The sequence below is a fragment of the Amphiura filiformis genome, chromosome 16 (assembly GCF_039555335.1).
Source record: "Amphiura filiformis chromosome 16, Afil_fr2py, whole genome shotgun sequence".
Lineage (NCBI taxonomy): Eukaryota > Metazoa > Echinodermata > Ophiuroidea > Amphilepidida > Amphiuridae > Amphiura > Amphiura filiformis.
The window spans coordinates 26,677,755-26,702,243 of NC_092643.1; the positions used below are offsets into that span (position 1 = coordinate 26,677,755).

The 24,489-nt window shown below is 38.1% G+C and overlaps 1 protein-coding gene across 1 annotated transcript; it reads left to right on the forward strand.

The window, feature by feature from the left end:
* Nucleotides 1–15,933: 15,933 nt before the first annotated feature.
* Nucleotides 15,934–16,934, forward strand: LOC140172529 (acyl-coenzyme A diphosphatase FITM2-like). Its single transcript, XM_072195675.1, has one exon. It carries the CDS (start codon nt 16,128–16,130, stop codon nt 16,932–16,934), a length of 807 nt encoding a protein of 268 aa, XP_072051776.1. The 5' UTR covers nt 15,934–16,127.
* The last annotated feature ends 7,555 nt before the right edge of the window (nt 16,935–24,489 follow it).

Consider the following 24,489-nt stretch of genomic DNA (forward strand, 5'->3'; position numbering starts at 1 on the left):
TTTTACAGTGGCGTAGCTAAGGGTTGTGGCATGAATCTTCAGTTCCAGGGCACTGACGTATGTTATAACGTGTATGAAGTTAAGGGGTGGTGCAATGGGGTTTTTCAGCCCAGACATGCCTTACTTTCATCAAAGACATTTTCAATACTCCCAAAGCTACGGCACGTTTTTCTGTCTTATTTTACATAATCCTGAGTACGTGTCATGCCAACTGAATGTCACCTTTAGTCATTCTATAGTAAACATGGAAACAACGTCTGTGGTAGCATTGGCCATCCGAGTCACAAGTCGGCGAGGCAAAATTTAGCCAATCAAATTAGGGTATTGCCGGCTGTAGCCAATGAAAGGACGTTTTTCCGACGCCTGTTTAAAATGATTAAACAGGTATCGGACAGACCGACGCATCATTTGTCGGATCCCTGATATGATATAGGCCTAAGGTGATATACACTTTAATGGGCTGTGCAATAATTATGCCAGCGTATACAGACAAATGCCTTCTTCTTCCTCGGTTTGACAAACAAAGATATATTACATAAATAAGCATATTTTTTCACCAGGTTCGCCGTCGCAAACAATAAAGGAGACAAGCAGAAAAAGTGATCCGCCGCCCGGGAATCGAACCCAGAACCTCGGGTTTGCAAAACCTGTGCCTTAACCACTTTTCTGCTTTGTCTCCTTATATTTCCGACGGCGAACCTATAGTGAAAAACTATGTTATATAATTCCCGTCGATCATGCCAATGTTTTTCCATGACAAATTACATCATGGTGACATTCCGGGCACATTATGGCCTAGTTTTTATATCAATGGGGAATTTGAATTATAAGCCTAATATACATGATATAAATCAATAATAATTCTCAGACACACAGGTCTGCAAACGTTGGTCCATGACGGATGAAGTACATCTAATAGTTCCTGTGGGGACGAAAATTAGGCATTTGGGCCCCGTCCGGCCGCGCTGCCCCTCCATCCAGTTGTGTCTGTTAGTAACACCAGAGATGTATCGTTCGAGTCCGGACTCGGACTCGAGTCCGACTCGAGTCCGGACTCGGACTTGGCTCGGACTCGGACACAAAAAGACTCGGCTCGGCTCGGACTCGGACACAAAAGGACTCGGACTCGAAGGCGAGTCCTGTCCGAGTCCAGTCCAATGTCCAAATCTATGTAAAATGTGAAATGATTATCTAAAAATGTAAAAATAGATCTCAAATTTGTTGACTTTACTTATTTGGCCATTTTCCAAATTAATTGGGGCTGTCAAATCTGTGACCTGTTATTATTCCTACATATCCACCAAATTATTTAGATTTATCTGTCACTTAGCAGAATTATATTTTTGTTATCATTTAAAATGAAATAATTGATAATTAATCAAATGCATAATTTTATTAAATATTTGGACAGTACAATGTATAAAAATTTATACAATGTAAGACTTCTTTCATGGAACTTTCCAATCCATTAAGCTCTTGAAAGAGAAACATGCACACTGGACCATACATCTCAGCTCCCACTCTGTAGGGCTATAGTTTGCATATGTGCTCAGTAAGTGAGTACACATGACATTTGTGTGGGCCAATTTTGAAAATATGTTTAGAATTAAGGTGAATTTCTGTTAGTATTATTATTATTATAATGATGATGATGTTAATTTTCTATAATGTATTTGAATATATTGCAATTCATTTACATGTAATACTGCACACAGCGTATAGGTATGCCAGGCAAACCTATCTGCTAGTCAGCCAAATTCGCCTAGAACACAATACATATTTACATAGAAATTAAAAAGAACAGGTAGGTCAAGGAAACCTACATAAATACTAGTAGGCCTATGCTGTCTATACTTCACTTTACCCAAATATATGATTTTTTATGGCGATGAGACACTCGCACATGGAATTTTAGAGGGATTTTGACCCGGATTTTGATAGCAGTTCCACATAGAAAAGCTGCTATCATCATGAGACTAAGATCTAGAAACACCACCGAAATCCCAGATAAACTAGTACCTAGACCAGTGACTTTCACTCACGTAGTGAAGCCGACACTGCTTAGCAACGACTTGAACAAGGACGCATACCCGGACGCAAGCAAGCAGATAATGTTCTCGTCTACAGAACATCAAAATCATCAAAATGCCATAAAATTATGCGGGAACTTTAAAATTGACCTTTTTCAGCAAATTTGTATTGTAAATTTTTCAAATAAGAAATAAAATATAAAATTTTGCTCCATTTTTGCAAATAATGACCCATTTGTTCAAAATGTTGTACCAAATGACCCCTTCTTTCAAAATTTTATACCCAATTACCCCTTTTTCATTTTGTTATACCCAAACTAAGCAATGCCAATAGGTAGATACCTGTCACATTAAAGTTGAATGAACCCCCCCACCACGGGCATGGACTCTCACCCCGAGTCCGGACTCGAGCCGGACTCGAGTCCGGACTCAGGTCTTATTTTGTTGGACTCGGACTTGGCTCGGACTCGGCACCCCTGGACTTGGACTCGAGTCCGGCCTCGGACACAAAAGGACTCGGACTTGGCTCGGACTCGGATACAAATGGACTCGGCTCGGCTCGGACTCGGACAAGCTGGACTCGGGTAGGCCTACAAGTCTGAGTAACACTTCATTAAAATCATAAAATGACTACAAATGGGACGAAATATTGACAAATGGGGACGAAAGTTTGGCTTTGAGTCAATTCGACACCTTAACTTTTCTGTGTGTAAGTAATTAGTACGGTTTTTGTAGAAACCTTTTCCTAAGAGCGTACGGGATGCCTTAAAATGCTGCATTTTCTCATGTTTTTAGGCCCAGACATGACCTAGATCTTAATACATAATAGCCTGCTTTCCTCAAAGATATTTTCAATGCTCATAAAGCCGTGTCACGTTTTTCTGTCTTATTTTACATAATCCTGAGTAGGCCGTGTACGTGTCATGCCAAAATGTCACGTTTTCCCGGGCACGTTTTAGTTCTATAGTAAACATGGTAACAACGTATCATTGGCCACCCGAGTCACGTCGGCAAAATTTAGCCAATCAAATTAGGGTATTGCCGGCTGTAGCCAATGAAAGGACGTTTTTCGGCGAACGAAATGTTTAAAATGATTAAACTGGTATAGGCCGAAAATCGGACAGACCGACGCATCATATTATCAGGCTATGATAGGTGATATAAGCCTATAGGCCTACTCTACTTGCTTAAGTAGAACCTAAACGGGTTCTTGAACTACCCCCTGTACGTAGAACCTTATATTTCTAGGAAGGGTTCTGGAAATGCCAGAAAGAACCAGTGTAGGGTTCAGATTGCCAGGAACCCCTGTCTCTCAACACTGCGAGGGTCATTCAAAAAGTTCTGCCACCACCCTCATATATCTCAGCTTCTGCAAAAAGCACCCTTTCATATTTCCATGAGTATAACCTATGTTGTTACCTAGCCTGAAAGAAATGTTTGTTGTATAATATCGAACCCAGAACCTCAGGTTTGCAAAACCTGTGCCTTAACCACTTTTCTGCTTTGTCTCCTTATATTTCCGACGGCGAACCTAGTGAAAAACTATGTTATATAATTCCCGTCGATCATGCCACTGTTTTTCCATGACAAATTACATCATGGTGACATTCCGGGCACATTCTGACCTAGTTTTTATACCAATGGGGAATTTGAATATTTAAAGCCTAATATACATGATATAAATCAATTCTCAGACACACACAGGTCTGCAAACGTTGGTCCATGACGGATGAAGTATACATCTAGGCCTATAGTTCCTGTGGGGACGAAAATGGGGCATTTGGGCCCCGTCCGGCCGCGCCGCTCCGAGGCGCGGAAGTACACCATACATGCCATATCGGGTGTTTACGACCTTTGACATTCTTTTGTGGCGAGTGACATGGTCTTTCAATTCACGCCAAGTGTCCTTGACAGGCTTGACTACACTGAAAGCCAAACTGGAGTCTAGGTGACTCTAAAAGTAGAGTCCAGCCACTCTGCGACTCTATGTCTAAAATGACTCCATATTGGGAGTCATTTGACTCCCTTGAAGAGTCATAAATTTCTTGACTCCGCTGAAGAGTCACTGTTGATGACTCTACATAGGAGTCATTTGACTCCCAATATAGAGTCATTTTAGACATAGAGTCGCGTAGTGGCTGGACTCTGCTCCTAGAGTAACCCAGACTCCATTAATAGAGTCACCCTGACTCAACTGACTCTCCTGTGATAATCAGGTGACTCCTTTGGAGAGTCAGTGCTAGTTTACTCCACTTATAGAGTCACTTGACTCCATTTTGGCTATCAGTGTATGCTTCAGTGGTCACGAAAGAATTCAAAAGATAACCTCTGCCCCAATAATCCCAAGCTATTCTGAAACTGCACCTCGGAAGATGTATGGTAAGAACTCAGTCCTTAAATGTCCAAAAGATAAGTGACTGACTATCATTGAGGACTGAGTTCCGCAGTCTAGCGCCGCCCCTCCATCCGGTTGTGTCTGTTTTTAACACTTCATTAAAATCATAAAATGACTACAAATGGGACGAAATATTGATAAATGGGGACGAAAGTTTGGCTTTGAGTCAATTCGACACCTTTACTTTTCTGTGTGTAAGTAATTAGTACGGTTACGTACGGGATGCCTTAAAATAGTGCTGCATTTTCTCATGTTTTTAGGTCCAGATATTTGCTTAAGTAGAACCTAAACGGGTTCTTGAACTACCCCCTGTACGTAGAACCTTATATGTTTCTAGGAAGGGTTCTGGAAATGCCAGAAAGAACCAGTGTAGGGTTCAGATTGCCAGGAACCCCTGTCTCTCAACATATGCGAGGGTCATTCAAAAAGTTCTGCACCACCCTCATATCTCAGCTTCTGCAAAAAGCAGCCTTTCATATTTCCATGAGTAGGCCTATAACCTATGTTGTTACCTAGCCTGAAAGAAATGTTTGTTGTATCTTTTTCCATTTGTTGTAGGCGAAATAGGCCTATTATCAAAATGAAATCAGGATTCGGTGTCGCGGAAATGAAGAACATTATTTTGTACATATTTTTACAAAGAAGACATTTAGTAGTAGATCAATTTGAAGTGACCATTGAATACAATTTAGTCACTTCGGATGGCTACACTGAAAAAAATAAAGGTGTCATTTTACACCACTAGAGGTGTCGCATATGGGTCCCCACATGAGCATGCTATGGTGTCATTTTGACAACAATGTGGTGTAATCTTGACACCTTAATAGTGTCATTTTGACAATTATGTGGTGTAATCTTGACACCTTAATGGTGTCATGATTAACACCTTTAGGGTGTCATTTTAAATTGACACAATTGGGGTCTCGTCTCAGGACCCATTTTGAAAGGTGTCAAAATGACCCCTTCCAAGGGTTGGGAGACCAACTAAAGGTGTCATTTTAAATTGACACCATTGGGGTCTCGTCTCAGGACCCATTTTGAAAGGTGTCAAAATGACGCCTTCCGAGGGTTGAGAGACCAAGTAAAAGTGTCACGTTGGTTGATATGTGAAATCACACAAAGCCAGATATCCTGTAGGGTTGTAGATACTACACTCAACTGTAGATGCTGAAAAAAATCAGACAAGAACAGAGTGATTAGACAATAACACATTTCGATTTGGATTTGGAAGATAGGGCCTACCTTCTCTTAAATAACAGTATTGCGAACCACCAACATCCATAGTTCGATGTAGAGAGTCTTTCCTATTCAGAGGAAATATTGCAATTACACACCTTATTGCCTTTTAACAATAACCAATGACACTAGCACATATCAGAGAAGATGTAAGAAAAGGAGGGAGAACAGAATTATATCTTTGAGATAATCCCGTAGGTAATCCTGTTGCACCTATTCATAGTCCTTTATTCTCAAGTGGTGGGTTAACCAACAATTAACAATGAGAGGACATTCCTGAATCTCGTTCAGTTGGGGATGATTTGAAGTGACCGCCAATTATGACCATTTGATATTTAATACCAGCAATATGAAAAAAAGAAATAATGTAGTGCCAAAATAATGTACCTTTTTACGGAAGGAGCAAAGTTTAACAAGTTATAACTCCGCTTCTGCAGTACGAATGTCAGCGGCGAATGTCAGGTTATTATTTCCCAGTCTTTAAAAAAATGCAGGCAGAGGTGGGAATCGATCTCGGGACCTCCCGGTTAAACAGCACTGTGCAAGACCACTAAGCCAACTAAATATCTGTTGTGAGATGTGTGACATTAATCTTTGATATTGCTTAATGGAACAAATCGCGGAATTAAATCAGTAATAAAAGAAGTAGATTCTTATATAGCGGTCAAATTGGATAAAAGGGGAAATATTTGTCCCTGCTCTAAAGAAAATATAGGTTAGAAAATTATCAAATAAATTTAAATTAAAATTTGAGATTTTATATTTCTTTCTTTCACGAGGCGGCATTATCACAGACAAACACTGTATAAGCTAAAAACTCGACCCTCATCACTAGATGCTGTCATAGCTCAATGGTAGAGCATCAGACTGCTGATATCAATATCGTTTGTTCGAGTCCTCCTGCCAGCAATGGTTATATTTATGATTTTAATGCTACGCTAAAATTTGTTCAATTTTTTTCGTTTATTTATTTATTTATTTATTTATTTATTTTTGTTTATTTATGTAAATAATTCGATATATTTGAAAGAGGTATTTGAGCAATTTGTAATTTTGATTTTATAATCCTATGGGGTCATTTTGAACCCCCTCCCAAATTGCCAAATGCACAATACCTATGAGTTTGCATCATACATAATGATCAGTACGTCCATGTCATCATCATAAAAAAATTCTATGTATACCTGACGCCGGCAACTAGACTACTATAAAAAAAAATAGTATCACATCTTTCCTGCTCAATCAAAATAATACTTGCAAATAGATCATAGTTTAGGCCTACTAATCTAAGCCTGTAATATAGACCTGTAATATCACCTGTAATATAGGTGATCATTGTTATGTTTGGGATTAGTGTCCGATCTCTGTAATGTAATGTAAATGAAGCATATTGATATGCAGGAAGAATCGATCAAGGCGCTAGCTTTATTGTCCTATGAGATGTATCATGTATATAGGCCTAGTGCGAACTGCCCAAGCTGATTGTTCATTTAGTATCATAATCTATTAGGGAAAGATAAACACTATTCAAAATATCAATAGATAAGAAGAAAGGGATTTAGAGATTTGTAATTGAGTCATGCATGATTTAACAGAAGGTTCTTTCCAAAACCCAATCGTAATGAGACTGCAGTCGGATTCCTACATAAACATTACATGTAGAATAAGCTTACTGGGCATAGGCCTACGTGCAATTGACGGGGACTAAAAGTATACAATAACGCCGTAGTTTACACGTTTTCATGAATTTATACGAATACTGTATAATCTATAATAGGCCTATCCATATTTATCATTGCACTTTTTTTTATTATGCCAAAAACATGAAATTAATGATAGGCCTAATACTCACATTTTAGACGGAACTCTCGATTTCACACGACCACTTTGCTGCGCAGACGATCAGTGCTATAAAATCAAAATACGCATGTGCACAGCACGGCAAACTCAAATTAACACTCCAAAGGTGTCAAGCGTGTTGACATTGCAGAAGAGTATGTAGTAGAAGCACACTCCCTTGGGGTGTAGTGACATACTCCCTTGGAGTGTAAGTGGCATGTTCTACTACTGGAGTAAATCGGAGTGTCAAATGACACCCTTGGATACACTGCTGGTGTGTCAATTAACAACACACCGGTTTCAATGCATTTTGGTACTATTATCAAAAAGGTGTCAAATAACACCTCTTATGTGGTACTCAATTTCAGCATTTCATGGGGTCATTTTCAGTAGCTAAGTGTGTTAAGGAAAAATATACACATGAAAAGTGTCATTTTACACCCCTATATTTTTTCAGTGTACATTGAAGCTGACATGATGAGAAATATTGAAAATTATGTAAAATGACAAAAAAAGCTGCTTAGGGCCTACTCCAACAAAAAAACTTTGCTTTTTAGCAAAGAAAAAATTAGACCAGATGAGAACTGTAATCAAATTAAATGTTTTTCTTAAAATAGAAGAAAGGGCTAACCGAAAGCATAATGTTTCATAAAACTGCTATGGAAATGGCACTTGGTAATTCACATACCAAGGAAACTAATGATATTTTGAACAAAGCAATTGACAAAAAGTGGTTGTTATGCTTTATTTTTAACTCAGCTATGAGACAGCAGATTCTGATGCTCTGAACGACCATCATATCCATAACACGGTAAATAAAATATGCATGCTGGTATCATATATTAAAGTCAAGATGCATTTTTTATTACTGGTAATTTTGCTGTTTGGTTTGATGTTGTAATATGTTCATAACACTTGTATATCGAGCTAATCTCGTAGGAGGGATAAATATTTTTCATCTAACTATTTTGCAATTTTTTTACCATTTCCGGCGTATCAAATCTTTTTTTGGTTCTGAGGTAGGCCTAACCTACAAAAATCTGGAAAAGGTATCGATATACATTTGCCTGACGTTCCATCGTGCAATCATGTCAAGTTTGAAGAAGCTACCATGTACAGAATCAAAGTTAAAACAGAGGAGGAAGAACTTATTGAATGACCCTCGTATGACAGCCAAGAATCTTTTTTTCTAAGAGTGATAGACCCTAGTCGGACAGATAATCAGACATGTCTTCTTTCTTCCCCTCGGTTTGACAAACAAAAGACAAATTACTTGATGAGGACATTCCGGGTACATTAGGGACCGTTCACAAACACTTGTTGGGGGGGGGGGGGCTGATGCAAAAAGAGGGGGGGGGCCTGAAAAAATGACCACAAATTTTCCTGGGAAAATTGAGTTTATATGCTTTTCTATGGGGTTGACCCATAATTTTCATGTCAAAAGGGGGCCCTGACATTTTGAGGTCTGTAATGGGGGCCCGAAAAATTTTCGCGATGATTTTTTTGCATCAGCCCCCCCCCCTTACAAGTGTTTGTGAACGGTCCCTTATGACCTAGTTTTTATATACTATCGGGGAATTTGAATTATAAATCAATTTACCTTAGAGAGACACACCTGTTGGTTCATGACGGATATTAGTGGATAAACATGCCCGTTAAAATCTATTTGTTTAGTTTAACATCCATGTCAACCTTAACTTAAGGTTGGTCTTAACCCTGGAATTATACTTTTGGGCCTCATGACTGCTAAGGGAGTGTTCAGAAATACTCGGTGGAGGGGGGGGGCTGGTAAAAAGGGAGGGGGCCAAAAAAGTTTTGGACCTTAAAAGAGAGGGGACCAAAAGGTTTTTGAAAATTAGGTAGGAATTATTTCTTTGTGTTTGGATCAAAAGTTTGGATCAAAAGATGGTACTCCATCTTTAATCAGCGATTATGAAAGATGGAGTACCATCTGATAATTCCGATGTAGGAATTATTTCTTTGTGTTTGGATCAAAAGTTTAAATCAAAATCATGATTTATACCAACACAGATGAACTTTCATGAACATCATGAACATATTTTTCAATAATATATTGATCTAGATAATGAATATCGATTTTGTTTGTTTGTTTGTTTAAACGGTCGCTCCGTGTGGAGACACGCTTGGGTCCTGGTGGGACCAGGCTCAAACAAAATGCTTTTGGCTGCTTCGACCAACAATTCATAGTCTGACCCTTAAGCATGTTAAGGGGAGTCAATCAGAGATTTTCATGTCAAAATCATTCCCCTTTGGTGAGTTATGTCTTTGTTGTAAACATTCATGTGTGCTGTTATGGTTATATCTCTTGGGAAATTGGTATTCAGTTAGTTTTAACAGGTAGTTTTAACAGTTATCATGGTTATATTTATTTGAAATTGTAGACCTACACAAATCAACAGAGTGGTGACGATGACGTGCAGAGGTGCATTAACCATGCATTAACATATATATCGTGACAGGGTTAGCAGTGCTGGATGTGAAGTGACAAGCCATCTCTGGCAAAAAAAATACAACAATATTGTTTTTCAGTTTATGGGGCGATAAGCCGAGTTTTTCTGATAAACTATTTTTTTCGTTTTTCAGAAACCTTGTTTATCGATAAACTCTGTTTATCATTGAGAATCACAGTTTACCGGACAATAAGCAGAGTTTTACCGATAAACTATGTTTTTCGATCGAACAACATAATTTTTCCGAAAAACCCTGTTTAGTCAGAGCTGTTTAGTGCTAAATCGCCATATTCTGTGCAGTCAAATTATTACATTAAGGTTACTGTTTCACATTAAAGTTAGGCATACTCTTGCTTTCTTGCCCGCGAGGCCCTTATTGGGGTCCCACTTGGAGTGTTTAGTCGGCGTCGTATAGGCCTATGGGAGTCGCCGGCCTCGGGCTTGATGCCGGCCGGCCTGTGGCCTTGATGTGTTTGTTGATACTGAAAACATCAAGGCCACATAATGTAATTTGGCACCAAAGAATATATATTCTACTTTTAATTGGATATCCATATTTCGCGGTTAATGGTTCTTTGTAGCCCTGCGGGGTATTAAAATTTTAACAATTTTATCCAAATTTTTTCGACGCACGTTTTATATAATATCAACTTATTATGGCAACGTAAACAGCCACATTAGGCCAACGTATGAGGCCTACTTTGTTTCTTCACCAGGCCATGCCGTCTGAGGCGAGCGATCGCTCATGCACGCTCGCCACCGCTCGCCCAAACTCAATTTCTAGCGAGCGATTTTAAACTCGCCAAAGACACTAAATATCGCTCGCTGCGAATCGCCCAAAATTGAATCCAATATCAATTTACATTTTACAAGTTAAGTTTCAGTGGTTGTGAAGCTTTGTGAACAGTGTGTAATATTGTTTCACATTAGTATATGAATAGTTTTTCAGACCTAGCGAGTGATTCGATTATTTAAAATGTAGAGAGTGATTCGACCACTCGCCTAGCATCATGCTAGCGAGTGATTGACCACTCGCCTTTAAAATCTATAGACGGCAAGGCCTGCTTCACCGTGCTCAAGTTGTGCAATATTCCCGGGGCACTATTGTTGGCCCCATTTTTTTCACCAAGGCCTAAGATCTACCGACGGTCATGATGAGCGGGTATGTACGCCACGGGTGTCCCCCATGATCAGAACTTAAGGGACATGTCCATTCCCAGTTCCCACCCCGGATTGACACCCATGGGCCCTTTAATAAACCGCTTTTATTTCATTCATTACATTATTAGTTGTAAAAACAATAGACTAACAATTACCCATATATGAAGAGCTTAGTTTCAAAACCCCTTACATCCACTTGCCTAATTTTGAGAACACATCAAAAGAAATTACTGGGTAGGATGTGCATCCCGCCGAAAACTGTTTTTGTTGAAAACCCCCATATATCAGTGATTTATTTGATGAAGTTTTTGGTGTGTTCTCGATCTCAAAAATGGGCAAGTGGATGTAAGGGGTTTTGAAACTAAGCTCTTCATATACATGTCAGTGGCGTACCGTGGCCGCCCCAACCCCGGGGGGCTGAAAAAGAAACAATTTTGCCGCCCCTTCCTCAATTTTTTGCGCCCTTTTTGCTTTGCTAATTCGTTTTGCCGCCCCCTTCGTTTTTGCCGCCCCTGTTTTTGCCGCCCCTTCTTCTTCCGCCGCCCCTTCGTTTTGCCGCCCCTACTTTGACCCCGGGGCTGGCGCCCCAAAGCCCCCCAAATACGCGCATGCATGTAATGCATTTCAAGATATGATTACATTCACAATAAATTGTAATTACTAGTACGCCTGAGGTATCTGTATTGTGGCAAATTTGATATACTGTTCCATCGATCAGAAGGAGCTTTAACAACGTAAAATTCACATAAACCTTTTACCCTGTCACATAAATGTTTATAAGTTTCAGTAGCGTGTATAGGCCTAGAAAATAAACTTCAAAACCACAAAACGTGTGGTTATTTTGTCGTCAAATTAACGTGTTCTGCAACTTGCATTTGTTATTTTATGTTAAAATATGAATGTACCACCACACCATATCGATATCGTCAAAATAAGGACAAATATCTGAAGACCAGTCAGCAAATCTGCGAACGTCCCTTTAAATCACACGGAAAAACAGTGGCATGATGAAAACCTGATGAAAATTAATGTCCCTTTAAATCACCACACCTTTTAAGAGAAATTCACAGGCATAATGCTTCTTTATAAAGGGGGTACTACACCCCTGGCCAATTTTGTGCCTTTTTTTTGCATTTTTTCTCAAAAATTATAGCGCATTGGTGACAAGTAAGATATGTATATTAGGCCTATAGGGGCAAGGACTACAGCTACTGCACTGAAAATTCAGCAACTCAAGGCAAGTAGTTATTGATCAAATATAAGTTTTCCCTCATTTTTGAGTGTAACACCACAACTGTTATCTGTGCTGAAATAAAATTTCCAGTGCAGTAGTTGTAGTCCTTGCCCCTATAATATACATATCTTACTTGTCACCAATTATGCGCTATAATTTCTGAGAAAAATGCAAAAATAGGCACAAAATTGGCCAGGGGTGTAGTACCCCCTTAAGTCATACTAAAGGTAAACACTTACTTAGGGAGGGATCATTATTTATTAATTTTACGCGGGGGGGGGGGGGGGGCAAAGGACTTTCATAAATTTTCGCCACACAAAATTTCGCACCCCCCTCATATCGAAGGAAAAATTTCACGTCCCTCCTTGAATCCTCTCCTTGGCCTTGTATATAATTTCATGTCCCCCCTCAGGCCTTGTATATAATTTCATGTCCCCCTCACACAGTGTCTTCGACCCTATATCATCATGGCAGGAATCGCCATGGTAGGTTAAATCCACAGCCACGATTAGCCATTTGGTTCAAACCTTTAAAGCTCTTTTAAACTAATAGTTAGTCGAGGGACATAACTAAGGCTACTCACAATAGCCGGGTAATCGATCTTGGTTGTGCGTGATTAAGCTTGTATACCCCATTGAGGTCAATGGTCATCGACTTTTATACTGCCTACAGTGAGTGCAGCTGTACTACACGCTGCACACTGTAGTCCATAACAGGACCAACGCAATATAAAATGGTCAAATTTTGAGTTCAAAGCGCACGGCCAATTTTCAAAGCGCATTCTAGCGACTATCATATCTGTTCAACACGTATTTCCAAGTTTATGAGACCAAATCTGGTTTCTTGAGAAAAAATCATGACGGGAGATATTCATCATTTTCTAACCCGGTAGGGGAAGGTGGGGCATAACGGACCCCCGGGGCAAAACGGACCATAGGGAAAAATAGGCCTTGGCAATACTGCCGTCAATGCAAATTATATTGAGGAACACAAGTATGGCCACACAGGTTTACAACAAAAATTTGATCTGAAACAATCTACTGACATCCGAGCAAGATCGAGTCAAAAAATTTCAACCTGTCTGACGTAAGATAGGTATGTAGATGTTTAATGCGCTGGAATTTTACTTCATTAATATCGGATTCCCAAATAATTGTGTATATTGTAAACACTAAGGTACTAGCTTTGAGCTGTATGCACTACATGGCCTATATACTATACAATGTATTATGCATGCAACCTATTCCTAAAAAATCGGGTATGGGGCAAAACGGAACCCCTAGTGTGGGGCATAACGGAACAGGGTTCCGTTTTGCCCCAGGGCGTTTTGCCCCACAGATGGGTTCCGTTTTGCCCCAATTGTACATAAATACGTCTTCACTCAAGGAAATGTAGGCGTTATCTAGGGGCCTACTCGAGCATGGTAAACACTTTGCTGAAACATAGGCATATTAAACTAGGCCTACATATAGAATTAATGATTAAAAGTTAACTTACTCTACAGAGATGGGTAGGCCTATATATTTCTTTCTAATCAAATATTGGTCATACATATTATAGGCCTACTAGGTCTATAAGAAGTTAACTCACTCCACAGAGATGGTAGGCCCACTTAATATTGTAACTGAATATAGGCCAACATATAACTAGGCCTAGGGCCTACCGATGGAACTACTGATATAAGTTTACACCCAGGGTGCCGTTTTGCCCCATAGGGGGGTTCCGTTTTGCCCCGATAGTGGGGCAAAACGGATTTATTTTTTTGAAAATATTACTTCATTTTTATAAAAAACTGTAAGATTCAAGTTATATTGGTTAATGGTATATTAAAGGTAAATACATTCTTCAACTGAACATATAATTTTTACAGTCATATTACTTATGGTGACGTCACAGAGCATCCTTGAAGTTAGGTGTTCCGTTATGCCCCACCTTCCCTCAGAAGATTTTCGTCTGATATCAAAATCGTGCATAGCAATTCACGTGTATCGATCCCGTGTATTCATTTTAGTGTCCCTTCTGCACCAAATAATTATTAGCCAGGCGGTGTCGGTGTGCCTCAGGCCTCCAATATTAAGGTTGGTCTGAACCCTGGAATTATGGAAACTTTCGGGCCTCATAACTTCTAAATTGTTGGTCTAAAGTATATAAAAGTATACATATTTAGAATGGCAAAGACTTGATAAATTCATCTGTGAGGTCAAATTTGGGCCAAAATGGCACTTTTGGCCCAAAATCCCAAAAATAACGGTTTTTGGCCCACTTCTTTTTTGTGCATCATAACAAAAAAATTCTTGGGCCAAAATTATTTTTTTATTAATTTTAAAAACTAGATCAAAATATCTAGGACCCGTTTTTTCATTTTTTTGAATTTCGACCAATTTCACCAAAAATATTTGAAATTTGGGCCAAAATCGGGCTTTTTTATGATTTTTTTGAAAAATCAGCATTTTTTGACCATTTTTGGCGCAAATTTCTCAAAGTTGGTCGAAATTCAAAAAAATGAAAAAACGGGTCCTAGATATTTTGATCTAGTTTTTAAAAATTAATAAAAAAAAATTTTGGCCAAAGAATTTTTTTGTTATGATGCACAAAAAAGAAGTGGGCCAAAAACCGTTATTTTTGGGATTTGGGGCCAAAAGTGCCATTTTGGCCCAAATTTGACCTCACAGATGAACTTATCAAGTCTTTGCCATTCTAAATATGTATACTTTTATATACTTTGACCAACAATTTAGAAGTTATGAGGCCCGAAAGTTTCCATATTTCCAGGGTTCAGACCAACCTTAAGGTCAAAATTACTCAATCAAAAAAAATCCCCCCCCCCCCCCCAAAAAAATCCTCCGCCCCTGGCGTAAATTATGGTCCATCCTTAATACTAGCTGCTTTAACGTCAATACATTGAAGTGCCGGTAGGCCTAATTATGTTCCGTTAAAGGGGAGATTAAACCAGAGATTAAACCCCACATTTTTATGTAAAAGCTGCTTTATTTTATTATTATTATTGTTATTGTTATTATTATTATTATTATTATTATTATTATTATTATTATTATTATTATTATTATTATTATTATTATTATTATTATTATTATTATTATTATTATTATTATTATTATTACAGTATTTGCTAGTACCTCTCAATTCATGACCAATTAAAAGTGCCTTAGGGCCTATAGTTTAAGTCATCATTGAGCAAAAAATCCAATTTTGGAGTTGCATAAATAGCATGCTCTAAGTTTAGGAGGGAGAAAACATTTTTTCATACATTCCTTTTAAAGTCTTTTCAAAATATTGGTTTTTCAAACTTGTTGAAGTTGAACAACTGATCATAATTAAACTATGCCTACCGAGCTTAGCCGGCCTCGAGTGCATTCTTATTCTGTCTTAAAGTGCCCAGCGGCATGATTTGCACTTTATAGAGGGCACTGTTTCGTTATTTTGTTACCTTAAATTAAAATTGTTTTCATCGGAAAAAACGCTAACACGAACAGCGCGATGTAGTCCAAATATTCCATAGATAATAAACGGGCATATCGAAAATAACGCACTGTTGGTGTCAACACATGAAATAAGAATAGAATAACTATTTGTAAACAAGGACATGTGTACTTTCCGGTGAGTGCTGATGAAATAGATTGCAAAATAATTGGAGGATTTCATCTTTTTAAGACTTCCGAAATCAAAGCTTCGTGAATAATTACATAAATAACAAACTCTGGAATCCATCGCACTGAATTTTATGCCGATTTTCCATAACTATGACGTCTTTCTTGAGAAGTTTTGGTGCAGGTCACCTCGCCCTATTCATTTGCATTGCATATTCATTGCTTTGTATACTTGGCGACCAGAAAATTATACCGGAGTCGTATTTCTCGGACAAAAATAACTTTTTCAATCAATATTTTGTCAAATGGGCGTGGGGATGGACTATGTGTGTAACTGCTCCTTTCATTTTGATGTCAGGATGCATTTTATGGAAGGAATATCCGCTTCTCATCGTGAGAGATTTCCTTCGGATCATTGTCGGAATTCTGGTGTGGTTTCTTTGGGTTTCCATCTTTAACTACATAGAAGAAATGACCGGGAACTGTAGCACAAGTGGATACAGTAAAAAATGGACTTGTATTAAAGCTGGACATGTATGGGATGGCTACGATATATCGGGACACTCTTTTCTGCTGATTTACAGTGCATTGTTTATTCATGAAGAACTCCAAGCATATTGGATTGTGTGTGATTTAAGTAACAATTCTTCTTGGCTGCAGTCAGTGAGCTCTAAAGCTAAACAACTATTTGGTATTAATAATCTAGCAAATGAAACTATGAAAAGTCTAACTAACCTTCTCGCACGCCTTCAACCTGTTTTGTTTGTGTCCGCACTAGTAGCATTGTGTATTGAAGTGCTGTGGCTGTTCATGATGGTGTGGACTGCACTGTACTTCCATACAACAGATCATAAGATTGTGGGTGCATTTATTGCACTATTGAATTGGTTTGTGACATACAGACTGTGGTATCAATCGCCGCTATCACCAGGTTTACCGGGAAGACTTACATGTACTTAGATTGTCTTAAAGGGTTTACATTTAGTAAGAATCATACAAATTTTGATCTTCAGTCATGCTTCAGTCAGAATCAGGGGTGTCTATTCTTCCAGAAAATTGAAATTATTCCCTCACCCTACCGCGCTGTGTCAGTGTCACATCCGTCCTCAGATTCTTCCCCAACTAAGAGATAAAAAAAAATGGACCCAAAAGGTACAATTTTAGGCTGGTTGCTATCTTCATGTAATTTTCCTTATTTTCTTGTTCCCTGCCTGAATATAGGTGTGTTGTCAGACCCAGAAACCTCTTTATATATAAACCTTTAGGCTAATTACACATGTCATTTGTATGACCCACCCTAGGACCCCCGGGGGATGTGCGTCATGGTTGGGTCATTTACCAACCAATTAGTGACGCAGGGTACGGCCATTTACTCAATATGTGCGTCTGCAACATACCCCGAGGGGTGCGCCAGTGTCAGTCACTTTACCTAGGTGCGCCAATGGTTACGTGCATCAGTGTCAGTCAAAATACGTAAATGGCAAGTCAAATTTGCGTCGTGAGGACAGTCATAATCCTTAACATGTGTGTCACAATTTTGACGAGGGGCTCAGTCATTATCGGCAAATGTCCGTCATTGTTTAGACGCACATGTGGGTCATGGTATAGTTAAATCCGACGCACCTTTGTAAAGTGACTCACCACCCCCGGGGGTCATGGGGTGAGTCATACAAGTGACACGTGTATAAGTTGTGAGTTGTTCTATTCCATCTTCCCTAAATAAAACATCAAATTCTGTCCTAGATGGTACAGTCTGGACACTGAACCATTGCATCTATAAAGACTAATGGTTCAAAGGCAAACACCTCTAGGCTCTTTATTATTTTCAGAGCTAGCTGTGATTTATTATTTAAAAGGGGTTTTTGCTAACTGTTTGCAGCATTTTCAGCTCATTTATATGTGGTGACTCACATGCCCCTGATTTATAAAGCAGTAGAATTAAAATTCTTCTGTAACAGAGTTCGAAGATTGAAACTGAACTATTGCATCTACATGTAGGCCTAGGGAAGGATAAGGTTTAGCTTAGGGCTGCTAAGAATACGCAATTGCGTTATTTGCGCCGCAATTTGCGTATTTTGGCTCCAATTGCGTTTTTTGACATTTTTGAAAAATCTAAAAAAAAATTTTTTTTTTTTTTTTTTTTTTTACGATTTTTATTTTTTTTTCGCGGATTTGGAGAGTCCCTGGACCTAACATCAAGTGCTACCATCATTAAAAAAAAAAAAAAAAAAATTGGAAAAAAGATACACAAAAATTACAAGCTTGTATCCAAATGGAACCAATTTGTATCTCATGTTCACTTCAAAATCTATCTAAGATATAGACTTGTGTACAAAACCAATGCATTTTTATATCTTCAATAGACTATGCAGTGAACACAAGTTACAAATCGGTCCCATTTGGATACAAACTTGTAATTTTTTTGTATCTTTTTTCCAATTTTTTTTTAAATCAACCACAAATGATTGCAGTACCTCACTCTAGGACAAGGGACTCTCTAAATCCGCAAAATATTTTTGAAAAACACAACACAAATTTTTTAATTTTCTTAAATTTTTTAATTTTTTCAATTTTTTTTTTTTTTAATGATGTTAGCACTTGATGTTAGGCCCAGGACTCTCCAAATCCGATAAAAAAAAATTAAAATCGCAAAAAAAAAAAAATTTTTTTTTTTTTTTTTTTTTTTAGATTTTGCGTTTTTGGCGGGAAATCGCGGATTTTTGCGTTTTTTGGAAAATCGGGGTGCGTTTTTTGGCCTCCAAAATCGCGTATTCTTAGCAGGCCTAGTTTAGCTGTTAACTAATTGATGGTTCTGTCTTCCCTTAGAATCCCAAATGCTTCCCTACATGTAGATAGGCAGATGTCCAAACTAAAAAGAAAATTGATTTTGTATGAAATAAGCAAAGAAGAGCTCCCGTAATCTTTGTGTGCATTATTTAAAACTATATAGTATAACCACTAGTCACTATTGCCCAGGCATGGAAGAATTACTGACCCAACTTTTCCCTGTTTTATGCTGAAGTCCATAGTTATTTTGGGGATGGAAATGGGTAAAGCCAAGGGACCACTACATGCATGCTAATGCTATGTTAATGTACCCATTATAATTCTTCCCTAAATGACACTTGATGAATTCACCTACCCTGTAGACAGTGTCCGAAATAAGGAAAATATGGAGGTTGTCCCGAGGACAACTAAAACATAAATTCTGCTTGTCCTCAAAACATTTTGGTTGTCCCCAAAATGTGTCATACTTTTGGAGGTAAAATATAGTGGTTGTCCAGGGGATACATTGTAAGTACATAGCTCAATATGGTTGTCCCCAAGTGGATAAGTGCTTATTTCGAACACTGCCTGTAGAGCAGTCAATGCCAGCCAGTGACCATCTATTTCATTCCAAAAATAGTCATAATACATGTTCCAGTTATACATTTTCCCCCCAAATTAATTAATTTTAATTTAACCTTCCTTGAATCCTGTTGACTTTCTTCTGTTCCCCTCTATTTTTTTCTTTTTCAAAATGCAAAATTCTTCCCCAAGGGGGTAAAATTATTCCCTCCCCTTTGGAGGCGATTAACGGAAGAATAAATGCCCCTGGTCAGAATTGCACACAATTTGATTAAATTTAAAAAGCAATGGTCAAAAATTTCCATAAAAATATTACTTATTTCTTTCCCTACAAAATTAGTTTTTACTATCAGATACCTGTGTCCTTTTAATTGTGTATTTCAAACAAATGATGTAAAATGAAAGAAAATTTGTCCTAGATTCCAGCACCTATAATTACATTTGTATTGTTCTACTGGTATGGGCTTTGAGACATAACAATTTTTTTAGCGTAATTATTGCCAGGTGTGTATGTCAGTTGATGTTTATGAGGCTGCATAAAGGGTTACAGGTGTTTTACTTTCTTTGCAATGTTTGCGCTCATGCATGTGTAGTGACCAGGTATCCTACATGTAGGCCTATACCTTACTGCACTGTATGTTTAAAGAATTCTGAATACAAGTGAAACATCATGAATTTGTCGTCCAACATAGCCATGTTCTTTCAGTCTTCAAATTGATGGAGACGGGCTGTTGGCACAAATTGTACAAGTTTATGGTACCCGATTTTTAAATGTATACTATGTACATTTGTACAAAGTTTGATAAATTTAAATGTTTCAGTAGTTAATTTACTTTTAAACTAACATCCTTTCAAATAATTTGTGGCCATCGTGATCATATCATGTAGCGAACCACAGATTATAGAAGTGAGCGAACGCAGTCTTTTGATAATGTTATTAAGGCGCATGATTGGTCAGTTCTGCAAAGGTTCTAGCTGTACCATGTGTGTGTGTTGCTGCCCACTGAGCTGCACGCTTACCACGATAGACACACAAATTAGTTGAAATTTTGGGTGGAAAAAATGTTGCATTTCCCAGGAATGTAGACAAATTTCCCTTCAACATATATCAGGATTTCCCACCACCACTTCTTATGTATTTCTTTATTAAAAAAAAAAGCATAATTTCTCTCCAGATTACCAAATTTACTAATAATGTTGTATGGTACAGAATAATGATGTGTTTTTGCTTTATATTGAATGTTAAGATGCTGGTCAACTGCCAACCATTTGCTCCTGGGGGTTTACTTACATACTTCAGTGGTACCCATGCTTGTCACAGTATCTCAAAATTCAACCCTAAATGGTGTATTCAGGGGTAGCAAATTTCACCTCTTATTGGCAACTAGAATTTGTTATGAGGTTTGTGTAGCAGTGCATGTCCGTAGATTCTTTGTAATACATGTATGATACGTGTACATAATGCCTGTATAAAATACAAGATTAATAAAATAATAAGGATGTCAGATTGAAATTTACAAATATGTAAAAAAAATGCTTTTACATTTTAAATTAAAAATAAATGATAAAACTACATTGTACAATCAGTGCTTGCAAATCACATCACAATGAAAAAAAAATGCTTTTAAAAACGACATCATTTAATTAAAATAAAATAATGATAAAACAAGATGGTTACTGTACATATTGTACAATCAGTGCTTGCAATTTAAGCCAACGTTTACATGCCATTCCGGGGTACTACTTTGGATCCACAGGCCTTGTCTTTTGAAAATCGCTGGCGAGTGACAAATCACTCTCCTCAAAACTGGTCAGGTGAGCTGTAGGCGAGTGATTTTAATCACTTATTATTAGTTACACCAAATGTAGGCGAGTGATAAAAAGCTCTCATTTTTCATGGGCCTGAACTCAATTGTAAAAGTTCAAAACACTGGTCCACATTTGTAATAGACTAGCTCTAAAATAAAGCTCTGAAAATGGCACATTACATACATGCAGCGTTCGATTTACCTGGGGCAGCAGCCAGAGCAAAATGCTCCCCATTTTGGACAACATGGGAGAGCGTGGCGCAATGGTTAGGGTACTTGCCTTTAGTGCATGAGGTCCCGGTTCGATTCGGCGGTGGCGATTTGCTGGGATATTGACTTGGAAAAAAAAAAGTCTGAAATTAATTGGCAACATCTGTAGATTAAGTTTAGACTTCCGCTCTCCCCATGGTTCATTTAGAATTGGGTAAATGAATCATGAAAGTACTTCAGCCCTTCGGAGGGGACGTTAAGCCGTCGGTCCCGTGTGCAGAGAGCCATACCTGTACATATATCTCGCAGTCAGTTTCGAAAAGAGTAGGGTGTTAACCCCTGACTGTCCCCAACCCGTCCCGGTGTTCAAATGGACCCCAATGGAAATAAGCTTCAATAGAGGCTTTCTTGGGTTATCCAGGGTTGTCACAACCCGAACAAAAAAAAAAAAAAAAACATCTCACAAATTTCAGCTTGGACAACAATGTACATCCATATATAATTTTTTTATTACAATAGAAACATAAGAACATTGCCTAAATAATGTTTTTGCTAAATATTTTGCTATAAAAATTTTTCAAAGTAAATTGAACCCTGGATGTACGGTGTATATTGTTATTTGTTATGAATTTGGCAACGGCCGGATCTGAATTCGGCTTTTGGTAAATTCATGCTATGTATGCATTATTTTTTTATTGACAAGGGATCAATGCTTTACATAATAGAGGGCAGCATATCATTTTTAACGGAGATCAGATGATAATGTTCAGTAATAAGTAATTAAAAGAGGGTGGCACGCACGGTTAGCTAACGGTGCATCGCAGAACGGTCAACAATGATAACTGTTAAATATTGATATACTGCCCTCTATAGGTAAAGCATTGATCCCTTGTTCTCTAATAATAATAATAAAAAATTAATAATAATAATAAAACAGCATTTATCCACGCTTTCTGAATACTCAGATTCCTCAAAGCGCGTTAAAAATAATGCATGAATTTACCAAAAGCTGAATCTGGATTCAGTCATCTGCATTCATAATGATATAATGGAATTGAACATTGAATGTATTTGATAAATGACTTGGTTTGTTTGAAATCACAAATGTGAAGCGATGAGAATGAGGCTAATGTCGCCAGTCGCTATTGATTTTGAGTTATTGGCCAAAAAGTGCTCACATGTTTATATCCTGTTGTCTTCAATAACTGATAAAATATATATACTTCGTAATTATAAGAGATTCAATTTTCACAGCTGGTTTGCATCAAAAGAATTTTGAAGGGCTAGAAACTGATGTAAAAACTAAAAAGTTTCAAATTTAATATTTTCAACAATATTAGACTTATTTTCCCTCACTGTGTCATGTCAGAGCCATTGAAACTCACTGCCAAGATGATTTTGCTATACAATTAACATAAATTTCCCCTATTTTCTCGCCAAAAAATGGATTGATCGGGTGCTTTTAAGCAGATTAATTTTTTGGACAAGTTTAATACAATGTTGAAAAGTTCACAAGGGCACTTATTAGGAGAGGTGTGCTAATAAGGTTGAATTCAATATTTTATGTATGACTGATGATTTGAAAACACAGGTCTGTATGCACAAAACAAGTTAGACGAAGTACATTATAATGTTAGACCTGGTATAACCACAGAGGTTAGAATTAGGAAGGGATTCTTTTACTCTTTTCTTTTCCTCCGTACTTAGCAAAGTCAAAAAATAGAATAAGGTATGTAAATACCAAGAAAAGTCCCTTTTCCATACATGTAGGACTAATCGTCTAATCGACATAGCTAGACCGGACCTGTCTAACTTGTTTTGTGCATAGTCTATTTAGATTGTTCACTGATGTGTGTGCTTGACACATGAAATTGCAATGTTATTTTCTCAGGTGACTTTTATATTCTTTTTTTACTGATTAGAGTACTTTAAGACAAACTTTTTTTAGTAAGAAGTGATGGTTTTTTGCAAGTCTTGTATTTTATGGAGAACATGCTACAGTGAAAACTTGGTAACACAGTTTCCCGGGCTGATGATTTTAGTTTGTGTTACCGGGGCTATCAGGTGTTTGTGTTACCATGTTTGTTAATGTACATCTGAATATGGGACTCTGAAACCACTATTTCGTGTTATTAGAACTTTGTGTTACCAGAGGTTGTGTTAATGAGTTTCCACTATGTAATTTGTATATATAGTAAATGTACATTGTCGTCAGTGGCGGCGCCAGGAATTTTTTTCTGGAGGTGGCAAATCAACAAATTTTGCGCAAAATTGCTGCAAAAAGTGATATTTTTCGTAATTTTTGATTTTTACTGGGGGGGGGGGGGCAACAGGGGGGCAAAAATACAAGACATGCCCCCCCCCCATGGCCCCGGCACTGATTGTAGTTCCAGTTTGTGACTGTGAGCATTATATTGTAACATTTTACAATGTATTCTATTCAGCATCGAAGTGGTTACGTAATTCTCTTGGTTACCGGATCACGCTATTTTGGTATGCCTTGGAGTGCCTATACTTTGTGTGGTGATCGTTTCGATCGTGGTTCATTACTCAAGAGCATGATCCCATTGACATAGTAACATTACGTAACTTCGATACTGAATTGTAAAATTGAAATTCTATGGTCCACTTGGCCTGCATGAGACAGGAGCGTCTGTGTGTGATACACACAATCAAAGCGGTGTATCTGTAGGGTGCGGTATGGTTTGAAGTGATTGTGTCCTACAGATACACCGTCAGGAGGGTGCCTGTTCATAGGGACAATGTCGGGAACCACGTCACGCTATTGATCGACCTAGGCTACATCATTTTTAACGCATGCGTGTTCATCAATACAGCTTTAGTCTCCTCCACCTTCGCAACACGGTACGTGGAGTGACTGGAATCACACTGACGGCGGAGGAGAATACTAGCTGGTCAGAGTAAAATTCTATCAAGCATATAATTCCTGAACAAGTATAACGACATCAATAACATCATGTAGGAAACAAAATGGCCGCTAATGCGCCTATTGTCTAGACCTAGGCTACATTGTACATTTTCCGGTTTGATTACGTCATTTCAGATGCCCATCCCATTGTCTATTATTCCTGACACCGTCTTTGAATGTGTGTGTATCACCTGTGTACTATTACATTGTATTACATGCT